Source organism: Neofelis nebulosa, chromosome 10 (genome assembly GCF_028018385.1).
Source record: "Neofelis nebulosa isolate mNeoNeb1 chromosome 10, mNeoNeb1.pri, whole genome shotgun sequence".
Lineage (NCBI taxonomy): Eukaryota > Metazoa > Chordata > Mammalia > Carnivora > Felidae > Neofelis > Neofelis nebulosa.
In genome coordinates this window covers 45,524,867-45,538,848 of record NC_080791.1, presented here as the reverse complement: position 1 = coordinate 45,538,848, position 13,982 = coordinate 45,524,867, and the positions used below count along the sequence as shown (strand labels likewise).

Below are 13,982 nucleotides of genomic sequence, written 5' to 3'. Positions count from 1 at the left end.
TTTTTACCAAGATAGCTTGCAAGTTTCAAATCAGTAAACATGCTAACTTAATGGGCTAGATCATTTTTAAAATTTTCTGAACACAATAATTTTTAGGTTTAAATTGAGTGCAATTTATAGGCAAATTATTACACTACTACCTTGGCTAGAATGCCTATTTTAGTTATACTTCTACTAGAAGACAGATACCATGAGCATAAATAAGAATAATTGCATTTCCCCCATATTACTCAGGCAGCGTGGATAGAGGTAGGATCTAGTCTATTAGAAGCATTGTTCAATTTCTTTAAATTATGTAATCATCGTTATTGATGCTAGTGGTTTTAGGACTGTTGCAAAATTCGGGGGCACAACTTTTATTTGCACTTTTTCAGAGTAATGCTGCCAAGTTTATACACTTATTATAACTAAGGAAGTACCAGCTATCTAATGAATATTCAGTAAATGCTTTCCTGATAATAATGGCTTAATTATTATTTCATAAGCAATATTCTTGATAGTTGTCAAGTTAAACATAAGTACATATTTTCGTTATTATCATCACTGTTGTTTTTAAAATACAGTGAGCAATAAAAATAAAAAAGTGCTCTGTTGCCTAATATGACTAATTATATTTGCTCTTTACTGAAGAAGTCTCAAATTGAATACTCTAATCTTAGGCTGTGATGGAAGTTCAGACTTTGCGACCATCTTACTGGAAGTTTCTTTTAAGACTCACCAAGGGCAAGTAAGTGACTGAGATGTTGTACCTGACCATAGAAAAAAAAGCATTTTCCCCCTAAAAAGATTTTGAATCTTTTCATCTTTTTGAGGGAATATTCTTTCAGTGATAAAGTAAACATCTACATATAAATCAAATATGTCCAACTTAATATGTATAACATGGGGTATTCTTTTGGTAACATTATTTTGACTTTTCTTTTCCCTGTATTATTTTAGATATTTTAAATGTTGTGGGAAAATACTGTATTGATTTGAAAATTGCAAATTAGTTGCTACATAACACACTTAAGTCTCACTTTTATAATCTTTGATCTCTTCTTTTTGATTAGAAATACTCAGCAGATTCATTAGAAATCATTCCTAAATAATCGAATGATTTCCAATGGGGGAAAAATAATCATATTATTTTGCTTGATTCTGTAAGCATACTTTTCCTTTGCCTTTATTATCATGTTCTTTATTGTTTTAGTTAGCATTTTCTGATCTTGATCTAGTTCTTTGGGAGGCAGCTTGACCTACTAGAGAGACCATGGACTCTGTTGACTCTGGCTCTGATAACTTTAGCTGTGTTATTGGTGGAAAGTTTTTTTACCTCATGAGCCTCAGTTTCTCACTCTCTACTATAAAACAGTAATGCATTCTTTGTATGGTTGTGTAATAGCACTTAATAAATTGTAGCTGTTATTATTATCATTCGTAGTTTTAATAGCCAGCAGTTGTATAGTATTGTACTGTGTCCCAGACATACACATACAACATGTGTACACATGCATATGTGTTTAATCCTTAAAATAGCTCTAGGAGATGAGTACTATTAGTATCCTGGTTTTACATTTGAGTCAACTGAGGTGCACAGAGAGGTCAGCTAGCTCGCCAGAGTCACACAGCTAGCAAATAAAAGAGCTGTGGGCTGTGAGCCAGGCAGTCTGGCTTTAGCATTCTTCCTCTTAGCCATGAGACGCATCCTTTAGATTATTATTATTAATCATTTATTTCTTTGTCATTTAGATATTTGCCCATTAAGGAGTTTAAGCAGTTGATTATTTTGGGAGGGAACTTAACTTTGGAAAGGCACCGAAAGTTACGTTTATCATTCCTGGAATAGTGATGGTGGCCAGTGGCTCAAAATTAACCCTGTTGTCTTCTCCCCAGAAGAAATGCTTGGGATCGAGCATAGAGATATGGTTCATCCTGCACATTAGCTAAATATGTGTCCTTAAAAATTATTTTCACTTAGCATAATACCCTCCAGTTCCATTCATGTAGTTGCAAATGACAAGATTTTATTCTTTTTGAGTGGCGAGTAATACTCCATTGTGTGTGTGTGTGTGTGTGTGTGTGTGTGTGTGTGTGTGTGTATGACATCTTCTTTATCCATTCATCCATTGATGGACATTTGGGCTCTTTCCATACTTTGCCTATTGTTGATAGTGCTGCTATAAACATGGGGGTGCATGTGTCCCTTTGAAACAGCACACGTGTATCCCGTGGATAAATGCCTAGTAGTGCAATTGCTGTGTCGTACGGTGGTTCTATTTTTAGTTTTTTGAGGAACCTCCATACTGTTTTCCAGAGGGGCTGCACCAGCTTGCATTCCCACCAACAATGCAAAAGAGATCCTCTTTATCTGCATCTGCTTAAGAGACAAAACAGATGAACACAAGGGAAGGGAAGCAAAAAAGAATATAGAAACAGGGAGGGGGACAAAACAGAAGAGGCTCATAAATATGGAGAACAAACTGAGGGTTGCTGGAGGGGTTGTGGGAGGGGGGATGGGCTAAATGGGTAAGGGGCATTAAGGAATCTACTCCTGAAATCGTTTCACTATACGCTACCTAATTTGGATGTAAATTTTAAAAAATAAAAAATCAAAGTAAAAGTAAAAAAAAATATTTTTTACCTTTTAAATTAAGTGATGGATAAAATGAGGGTATGCTTTTACTTCATCATGTCTATTAGAAATTTAAAATCCTATATGCTGTTTTCCCTTTAATCGTTAAATACACATTCAGATGTATATTCTGTGGATTGTGAGACATCAAAATGTCAATTATGAAAGAAATTACATTCAGTACCTTTGCCTCATTGGCAAATATTAAGCTCTTTTATTGTTTATATCCTGTGATTTCATTCATCAGAAAAATTGTAATGTATCTGTTTTTTTGTTTGACACAATCTGGTGGAAAGAACTTGAGAGGGGTTTGAAATAGCAATGGTGGTTTCTGGGGTTTCAGGTCTAGGGATTCTGATCTCTTTAAACAAGATATGAGACAGTGGATCTTGAGGTAGAGCACCAAAGTGACTCTGCCACTTTGAATCTGCCATTGAGTTCTTCATCATGTCAATCTTTTCTGTTTTCCCATTCCATGAAAGATAGGTCAAGTGAATCATCTTCTTTTATAAACTTCATTAAATACTTGTTCACTGTGTCCTCTGTTTTGCAGATTTGCTGTCATGAACCGAAAAGTCCTTGATGTTTTTGGTACTGGTGCATCTAAACACTTTCAGGATTTTATCCCTAGGTTGGATCCAAGATATACAACTGTAACACCAGAGTTGCCCATCGAGTTTTCTTGAAGATGACTGTAATTTATTAATGTGATTTAATGTTTCATTATTTTATCCTGAAGAGTTAACTATGTTGAAACACAAAGAAGGAGTCTTGAGCTTGAACTTCAGTGTTATTTCAATGAGAGATACTCTTTTCTTGTTAGTTTTTCTTACCAGTCAGAAGTACAGAAGCTTTTTAGGAAGGTGTTGCTTAATAATTAAGCGCCCTCTGTAGCCAGAATCTGATTCTGAGTCACTTGTAGTGGTTGACATTATGATATATTATTGATTAAATTATGTCTACAAGCAATCTTAAATAATCTACGTAGAAATGTAGTAACAAATAAGAGTATACTTAAAATTACTTTAAAATATGTTTTTAGTTCATTCCAGTATAATTCTTGGTTAAAACTAAGAATATTTCTATGTTTTAGGATACAAAGGATCACGGGTACATGGATTTGGTCTGTATTTTTTTTTAACTTTTGAATTGGTAACTATAGTAGTGAAATATTATGGAACTGAAGTAACTCTTCCCAGACAATGCTGCTTTAGTGTGAAGAAATTTAATTGAAGAAAGTGGCCATTCTCACTTCAGGGATGCGAAGACGGGTCTTGTGCTGTTCGGATAAATGCCATGGTATCCATGCTCCCCTTCCACTGATTGATACCTTCATCTCTCTTCATGGTCAGTCGGGCTGTCTGGCAGCCCAGTGAGCCTATGTACTAATGGCAGGTTAGGAGCAAATGGAATTTGACATATCTGATAAAGCTGAAATGTATGTTTTAATCTTTTACAGAAGCATTACACTTGAATATTTAAAAGCAAATGAAGTTGCTTTTAAACCTCGTGAAGGTGTACGGTGTTTGTTTGCATTTATAAGGACTGAATTCTTCATAGCTCGGTTTGTCTGCCATCGCTGACTTAGAAGGGATCAAAAGTAGTTTGGGCAAATTTGTCAGTTTGTTCCCTCTCCACCATCCCACCTTTACAGTGGATATTTTACAGCTACAAACAATATAAAAATCCAGTAGTTGTTAAAAGTCCATTTCATCACTATGGGATTCAGGTTCTCTAGCCTCTTTTCAAAAACTTATTGTTTTTATTCCTGTTAGAACAAAGAAGTGACAAAATGTAGTAAGTGTTGATTATGAGTTAGTTCGGGACAGCTGTGATTGAAATATGATTACTCTTCAGAGTTTTTCAGGGAAAAGTCATACTTTTCTAACTTAATAAAAGGCTTAAGTGGTTATGATGTCTATAGTTAATGCAACATATAGGGATAATGGTATATTTTTTTAATATCATTTTGTTGCTGAAAAGTTTTGGGCCGTTGTAAATTAATTATGCAGTAGAACTTGTGTTGCAACAAGAATTATAACCCAGACTTTTAAAATGCTTAATCCGCCGTATTCAATTTCACCAAGCCCTGTATATTTCTGTTCACGTGTAATCCTGTCCTTAGTAGTTACGGCAAATTGAAACCCAACAAAAAGACAGACTCTGATACCGTGGTAACAGAGCCACTTTAATGAGGTCAAAATTTTGCATTGTGATTAATTTTTTAGAATTGACTTGTCTATTAGGCAATACTGTTAAGGAATCATTTTGGTTTCAGACTTCAAAATTGCTTAATAAATTAAGTTTTCAGTTTTTGTTCCTAGAATCAAAATGATGATTGGTACTGTGTTTAATTTTAAAAATGAAGTATTATAGCAGTGAAGAAAGCACTGCTTCCTGTACCTCATTTTCTTTATTTAGAAATTATGTTTATAATATTTTTCCTGTCAGTTTAAAAGAAAAACATTTTAATTCATACGTTGCTGTTTTCACGAACATTAAAAAAGCTATAATGTTGAAAGGCAAATCCTACTGAAATTGGATGAGATTGTTTAGTAAAATCTTACTGTCAAAAGGTGCATTTCTATGATTTCCTTTTTTTTTCAAGCTACAGTCATTTTTTAATATAAAATGTAAAATGAAATAACCGTCATGAAGCAGAACATGATAATGAATGTATAGCTTTAGTGAATAATTAATGAATTTTCAGGGGTGAAAAGAGAAATCCAATTTGATTTCATTGAGGCAGACTGCACAGTGTAGCTGTTTGAGAAAACAGACACTGTGTCTGTGCTCCTGAAGACAATCAAAATGATATCTCTCTACCTCTAACCAATCAGGTATCAATAAACCATGTGACACCATAAATAAAGTCAAATAGATGGTTTTTTTAGTCCATTTATACACTAAGGAAATTGTGCCTATGTTAAGTTTCCACCAGAACTGGTTACAGCGAACATTAATGTGTAGACTGCAAAACAGTGCATCGGAGTATTTGTAGTAGTGTGGTTGTTTCACTGCTATTTCCTGTGTCATAAAATCCTAGGGTTTGTACCAACCCAGTAAAGACTGAGGTTGCAGGATAACAAATTGTCTCCGATTTGTTCAAGCCTTGCCAATGTTTCGTCAGATAGTTTTAGACCATTATATTACTCATTTCTGGAATAAAACCTTTGGTTCGGTTATGCCGTTTCATAAATTCTGTGGTCACTTTGGTAACTTTTTTCTTGGTCTGTGCACATGGTTGTCACTTGGCTGATATGTAGTTTATTGTTGGTACTCATCTGAAGTTTAGCCAGTTGTTACTTTATTTAGAATTTTATCTTTTTATTCTTTGGTCTCCGATTTTATAATTTGCTTTTTTCTATATTGAACATGTCTTGTGTGATGAAACCCAAATTGGTCAGCTGTCTTAGTATTTTCTTTGTTGAGCTTGAGCATTCGTCTCCTTGTGGACTGTGCTCAGGCTGACATTTGATTTAGTTGTTAATACTGACAAAATTGTATTCTGCTTGTATGGTATCACAGTCCCAAGTTTCTGAGTCCCCTGCCAGTGTATAGTTAATGAAAATCGATCTCCTTGTCCCGCAAAGAGCTTCGTCCATTGTCTTATGTCACATCCCCCTCACTGTGGTGATCAAGAAGCCTCTCAGCAGTGCCAGAGGGGCAGGCCCACTGGGACCAGTGGCCTGGTGTTCTTACTGCCTTGAATCAGAGACGCCGCCACACCCTTATAGTCCTTGAATTCTTTCTGTGATTTATCTGTACTGTAAAGACAGAAAGTAGATTGACAGAAGGTGACTCAGTTCAGGTCATGATCTCACGGTTTTGTGAGTTCAAGCCCCGCATCAGGGGCTGCCAGTGCAGAGCCTGACCCTCTGTGTGTGTGTGTGTCTCTGTCTCTATCTCTGCCCGTTCCATGTTCGTACTGTCTCTGTCTCAAATAAATAAATAAACTTTAAAAAAGGTAGTCTGACAGAGCAACAAGATCATTCTTACATGGATTTTTTTATTTTTACAAAAGTATTCGTTTCTGAATTGTTAAGATATCTGAAAAACGTCATCTCCCCTAACACCTTCACTTGCTTCTGCTTATCAGTCTGGTATTCAGTTTCATGGGGTGAACTTGGATAACTGAAAATGAACGACCAAGAAAAACATACAGGAAAAAGAGTAAGAAATGAGTGTTTCCTTTAGGGCTGGGTTGAAACCGTGATGAATAATAAATAAGATTAGTTATTTGTGGATGCCCAGGAGACTGTTCTTATAGTTGCCTCAAGCCTGCACCCTCCCTTTCACAGCTCCTTCCCTGTTGGTGCCTTAGCTAGCTCTGCACTTCTTTCTTGTCAAATTGGTGAGGAAGGGGGTGTCTGGGACTGAGATTAGGGGTGTGGACATAGATCCTGGGGCTATGATTCTTCCCTCAAGCCTGTGATATGGGGACCCCAGGACTGAGGCTGTGCTTCTGTTTCATCTGTAGCCTCAGGTGACTTTGCTATTGCACTATGGTTGTGAAAGGGTAACGACAAAGACATGAGACTGACACTGGTGTGTGATTTCTGGAAGTGGAGAAGGGGCAGGAACTTGGCCATGATGTACCAGCCCTGGGAGTGCAGCAGGGCAGTGCATAGCCTTAAGTTTCCAGCTGTGGGGAATAAGATGTGTGCTACTTTACATGAGGGAAAAATGAGTGACTTAACTGGGAGAAAGAGTTAATATCTGGTAATGCTCTCTTAGTCTGTGGCGTGGCCTCTCTCTTCTTCTTCACCTCTGCCCCAGCTCTCTCCTCTCTCCTCCTTCCCAGCCTTGGAATCTTTCTGGCTGACCTTGTGTTGCCCGCCCCCCCCACCCCCACCCCGCTCATCCCTAAGCCTCTTGCCTTTTTTCTGCCAACTGGTGTTACATTCCACTAACTATCTCCTTGAATGTGAACACTCTGTTGCTCCCTTTGGTGGCAGCTGGTAACGTGGGGAGGCTGTAATGGGATCATAAAAATGGAATAACCATTTTCAGGGTCAGTGACTTTTGATATAGCTCTGCATTTCTTGGGCAGAACATATGGAGGATAATTGTACATGTGTGGAAAGAGGTGCTTCTTTGAATGTGGGGCCTTTAAATTCAAGACAGTCCATGTCTTCTCAACAACCCTGTGACATCACCTGACTTGCTGTGGCTACATGGAAGAAGCAAGAATTTATTTCCTATTTCCTATTGCTTTCTCCATTTTCTTTCCACCTCTGGTTCCTCCAGATGTGTCCTAAGTGAAATCATGTATTGGGTTTTATCCTTTGTCTTTGCAAACCTGCAAATCCTTGTAATAGCGTGCACACACACGCACACACACACACACACACACACACCCCACACATACACACTTCATCTGGTCCACAGCAGAGGCATCAGGATGTCAGGTGCAATTTGTACTTTTTCTCCAGTTCACAAGCCCCTGCACTTTGCCTGTTCAGTTTTTTGTTCAGTTTAGTGCCCACCTCCCCTGCCCCCACCCTAAAGCATAACATTCTAATCTTGTAAGAAAACCCTAAGCTGTGGGTAATAGGATGTTTCCTGGTCTTGGCACACAACATACAAGTGTCAGCAGCTCTGTGTGGCTGGGGAGGTCCAGCCTTCCACAAGTGGACCTGTGGGCCTATAATGGCCCTTTCCTCTGTCCCTTAATTTGGACCAGGCAGTTTCTGGTGCCTGCTTCCCCAGTGTCTGTTAAACTTGACTCAGTCATCAGTCAACCCCTTAAGTGAATTTTCTTTTCAGATTGTTTTGGTCACACAAGAGGATGCTGTGGTTATTGGGATGGATTGGTGCCAAAGGCCCATAAAAGTTGAAAGCATGAAGTATTCCTGTCATTGGTCATTATGGGGTGGGGTGCCAAAAGGAGTGGGTGACAGGAAACTGCACACATACGTTTCAGTCTCCCCTCTTCCCTATTTCTTACCTTCCAAGCACTGTGCTGTCCTACCACATCTTTGACATTTATTTCTTCAGTTTGAGTTCTCTAGAAGGAAAAAGAAAGTTCTTATTTTCCTTTTTGTTTCTGAGAGAACTGAAGAGACATAAGCATCGGTCAAAGAAGAGCCTGCAGGAATATTGTGGAATGTGTTAGAAAAAGAGATAGCTTTTCTTCCTCTCCTCTCCCCTCAGAAGTGAGTCAGAGAGGGATTCATTCAAAATAGGAATATCTAGAGTCATATTCCAGTGACACATGAGACAGGTGTATACTACCAGACTTGGCACAGTGAAGAGACACAGTCTATGAAAGAGAAGGAATGGGGATTTTTCTCAGAATTATTAGTGTAGGGGCCATGTCTGCAAGCATTTTATATATATGTGTGTGTGTGAGTGTGTGTGTAGGTATATACATATATATATGTATATGTGTATGTGTATATGTATATGTATATATGTATATACATATATACATGTGTATGAACCTGACTGGAGGCCAGCGGTCAAACTAGGTATTGACTAACAAGGTGCTTTGCTTCCTCAAAGTATTCAATGTTGGTGGCATGACTTGATTGAATGGCCTTGTAATGCTTAAGACTGACAGCAGTTGTTTCCACAGTACTTTGAAAATGTGTTCAATGTATTAAGAGAGGTTTTATATGAATAAAGTTTTAAAATTCCTCCTTTTGAACTGTAATTTGTATGTTAGGTAAAATCTGCAAAACTACAGGAAGAAATTCAGTTGCATCTAAATCTGAGTCTGCAGATTTTAAAACATATCATTCTCAGGAATCTGGGTTTCCTTAAGACCTTAAGTAGACAGGGGGCACCTGGGTAGGTCATTTGGTTAAGCGTGGGACTTCCCCTCAGGTCATGATTTCACAGTTCATGGGTTCAAGCCCCGCGTCAGGCTCTGTGCTGACAGCTCAGAGCCTGGAGCCTGCTTCAGATTCTTTGTCTCCCTCTCTTTCTGTCCCTCTCCTATTCACACACTGTCTCTGTCTCTGTCAAAAGTGAATAAACATAGGGGTGCCTGAGTGGCTCAGTCAGTTGAGCATCCAAACTGCAGCTCACGTCATGATCTCACAGTTCGTAAGTTCAAGCCCTACATCAGACTTTGTGCTGACAGCTCAGAGCCTGGAGCCTGGAGCCTACTTTGGATTCTGTCTCCCTCTCTGCCCCTCTCCCACCTACTCACTCTGTCTCTCTCAAAAATAGATAGACATTAAAATTTTTTTTAATGAATAAACATAAAAAATAAAAAAGACCTAAAGAGGCAGGATGAATAAATCTACAAAACTAGAGGTATAAATAAATCATACGGGCATTTTTATTCCCCCACTAGAACTCCTCATATAACTCAAATTAAATTTCAAAAATGGATTGCAAGCTATTGTTAATTGCTCATCTAATGGCTATTTAATCCTTCTTCCTTGCTGATGGAGCACTGATTTTAAGACAGCAGTATGCCCAGCTGAGGTGATGGATCATGCTTTTTCTAGGTGTTTCATATGTCACTCCTTTCTTCTTGTCCAGATATTTTTCCATCCTTTTTGCTGAAGCTGCTCATGTGGTCCAGTTTGGGCCAGTAAGATGTAATGGGAAATCTGGGAAGCTCTTGGGAAATTTTTCCCTCCCTGATTAAAGGAAAACTTTGTTAGCTCTCCTTTTTCTTTTGTTCAGAAAACTAGTTAATGAGATATGGATCTGTGGCAACAACCTTGCAGATAACAAGGTGAAGAGTACAAACATGAAAAACCATTATGTTAAAGATGTCAGAGCAGAAAAATGGAAGGAACCTGCCTCCCAGATGACATTCTTCTGCCACTGAACCAACGCCAGTAACCACATAACTCTCAGAATTGAGAAAACAAACCTCCATCACTTAAGGCTCTCTTAGTCAAGGATTCTGTTATGTCCAGCTAAAAACATTTCTAATCGACACATTCCAATCCTATATAGATCAGACCTCAGATTCATTTCCCATTGTATACTCTCCTCCCTTGATTTAGAATGTGCTCTGCTTTCCTCCCCTCCTCCACTTCTGCATGTGTCTTGAAATATTTGGTCACCTCTTGGAAGGTTTTGCTGATCATTTATCTCTGTCTTCCTGAAGCATTTTGCTAATTCTTCCCACAAAGCCCATTCCATTTGAGTCTCATTAGCTGTGTGCTCACCTGTTGCTCCTTTAAAAGATTGTGTGTATATGTGAAGGGCAAAGATCACAGCTTATCCCCCCATGGCTGTGCCTAAACCAGGCCTTTGTATTGAGGGGTGGGGTGGAGTGTTAGGGTGGGAAGTGGTGGTCTCAGCAACCGAATACATGCTAACTTTGTGGAGTCTGCAGACTGAAAACCTACCCTGAGCCATCCCTGTAAAAGTCTGGAAAACATTATCCTTATAAATGATTTTGTAAATACTCCAGGAAATTGGCTCCTACTACCATTCCAGCAGCTATTAGAGCCAGTTTGGCTTCAGGTCTTAGAGAAATGATTTGTCATCTGTTTCATTTGTTTGCTTTTTCCTGACAGAGCTGGAATTCTGGATTGTTCCCCACTTTAAAAACTGCCAAATCTAAACCAGAAGTAGACAGGGCAGGACACAAGTCTCTTCCTTCCCATTCATTTTTACAGTGTAAAAATTCACAGGCAGTTTTCCTAGAATTACACTTCATGTCTGGCTTTTCAATCACGTATTAGGGTTATTTTTTCCCCATAACAGAGAGGATCTTAAATATTTGAGAGAGAAAGGCTTGGGATCACTCTTAACAGTATAGGCAGGGCCCTTAACAAATAGCTTCTTTGGATACTTTTAGGGGGAAAGGAAGGGGAATGAAATGCATGAGGTGCCTGTGATAGAGGGTAGGTCGTTTATATCACATTCAAACCTTACAGCCTAGGAGGTAGATATTATTGGTTCTGTTTTACCAATGAGAGAAACGGAATCAGAGAGGCTGATGATTTGCCCATGGTGGCATTCCCTGAATTGGAGCTCAGATCTCCAAGAGTTGAAAGTTTTAAGTTTTTTTTTTTCTTTTTCTTTTCTCTCAGAATATAACAGTCCCTGCCAAGAAGTGGCATCTTTACTCCCCTCTTTTAAAAATCATCATATAAAATTGTAATAAAAATCATGCCTCCAAAAATGATTTTGACATTTACTTGCAGCTCAGATAGAAGAATAAGAACTGGAATTACCTTCTCACTTGAAAAAACAAAACAAAACATACCAAAAAAATACTGATAATATGTATATAAAACAACAGTTTTCAGACACTGGACATCAAGCGCTGCAGGGTGGTGATCCCTGAAGGAAGGAAAATCAATGAGTTGACTCCTGTGATCACCTCAGCTAGTATCCAGAGAGAGATTCCAGGTTACAACTCAGGGAGAGAGCACCACATGGTGCCCAGAGGTCTTACTGAGGTGAAGAAACAGACCTGGGAGTCCAGAGAGGCCAAAATGGGTGACGTTGATAAGGCAGGGTACAAGAGAGGAGCAAGCTGCACAGAGAGGAAGCAGAGGTTTTAAAAGGGGTCCCCCTTGGGACTGAAGCTGAGTACTTCTGTATGCTTGGAAGGAAACTCCTGAGGCTGGAGAAAGAACCAGCCTCCTCTGAAAGGAGCAGAGAGGCCAATCATTGAAGTCTGCACAAGGCAATGAATAGTTTGCCTTCCTGCTAGCCAGAGTGGAAAATTTTGCAATTCAAAGGGCACCAGATAGGAGAGTCAAAAGTGTCGCTTCAGTAGGAGAGCAAAATTAGCCATAGACTAAAGGCTCAAAAGTGTCAAACAGTTTCTAAGTAACTCTCTCCTAGACCAAAGTACAAGAACATAGGAATACAAACATGTACTGAGCATAGAACAAGGTAAAATTCCAAATGTTTGGCATCCAATAAAATTGCTAGCCTGCAAAGTGCCAGAAAATACAACCCATAAGAAAAGGGGGAAACACACACACACACACACACACACACACACACACACACACACACCACAACAAAACACCAGACCCAGAATGACACAAATAGTAGAATTACTATGAGTACAAAAGAGTATTGTAACTGTATGTCATATCCTTAAGAAGGTGGTAGTTAGGAAGAAGAGAGAAGGCTGAGCATGTTAAGTAGAGACATGCAAGATATAAAAAGGACCTGAGGGGTGCCTGGGTGGCTCAGTCAGTTAAACGTTCCACTCTTGATTTTGGCTCAGGGCATAATCTCTTGGTTCATGAGTTCTAGCCCCCCATAGGGTTCTGTGCTGACAGTGCAGAGCCTGCTTGGGATTCTCTCCCTCCCTCTCTTTGTCAAAATAAATAAACAAACTTAAATAAACAAAAAGGACCAGAAAATAACTTGTAAGAGATGAAAAATAAAATGAGGAAAACAAAAACCTGAGTGTGATTAATAGTAGATTAGATGCAAAAGAAAAGATTATGGAAATTGAAGACCTAGCAGCAGAAACTATCCAAAACTTTAGAGTGAAACATTCATTAGTGAAAAAAAAAAAAAAAAGTGGACCAAAGAACTTCAGTGACCTGTCAGGCAGCCTGATGTACATATAATGGAGCGTCTTCAAGGGACACAAGATAGGTGTGAGGAGGAGAGAGGTACAGAAAAATGTTTTGTGTTTTCATCTTCACTCAAGTCATTTGAGGACATGATGGCCACCTTTTAAAATTAGATGAAAATTAGAAACCCACAGATCCAGGAAGCTTACTGAATTCCAAGGACAAGAAGCAGGAAGAGAATCACGTCAGAGCTCGTCTTAATCAAATTGCTTTAAACCAGTGATAAAAAGAAAATCTTCTATAGCATGTAAAGGAGGGGAAGAAGATATGGCACATGCAGAGGATTTCAGATAAAAATGACAGGAAATTTCTCATTGTAAATAATGGAAGACAGAAGACAGTGGAGCAAATATCATTAGTAAAAAGAACAGACAAACCTGTCAACCTAGACTTCTATATGCAGTGAAAATATCTTTCAGACAACAGAGGCAAAATAATGTTTCAAACATCCAAAAAGTGAATATATCACCAGCACACCTACATTACAAGAAATGTTGTATTTATTTTTTCTTCAAGTACAATTAACATACAGTGTTATATTAGTTTCAGGTATACAGTATTACATTTCTCACTGTTCAAGAAATGTTTTAAAAAATCTGATATGAAATAATACCAGTGAAAATATGATAAACATGTAAAAAGGAAAGCTTTTTTATTTTTAAATCTCTTTAAAAGATAATGCTGAAAGCAAATATAGCAAAATGTCAAAGTAAAATATAATAATTACACAAAAGTTTAAGGAGGGGAAGATGGAAGAATTACCATAGTATAGAATTCTATACATGAAGTTGTATAATATTGAAGGAAAACTGGTAAGTTAAAGGTATGTTATATATATATAT

At 38.2% G+C, this 13,982-nt stretch overlaps 1 protein-coding gene across 2 annotated transcripts in view; it reads left to right on the top strand.

Annotated features, from left to right (window-relative positions):
• TMEM135 (transmembrane protein 135) overlaps nucleotides 1-5,799 on the top strand; it is a 265,370-nt gene extending 259,571 nt beyond the window's left edge. For both annotated transcript variants that reach the window (XM_058687538.1, XM_058687537.1), the window contains 2 exons: nucleotides 660-727; nucleotides 3,168-5,799. In XM_058687538.1, the coding sequence (XP_058543521.1) occupies nucleotides 660-727; nucleotides 3,168-3,300 (201 nt within the window). In that variant the 3' untranslated portion in view covers nucleotides 3,301-5,799. The remainder of the gene's footprint in view (nucleotides 1-659; nucleotides 728-3,167) is intronic.
• The last annotated feature ends 8,183 nt before the right edge of the window (nucleotides 5,800-13,982 follow it).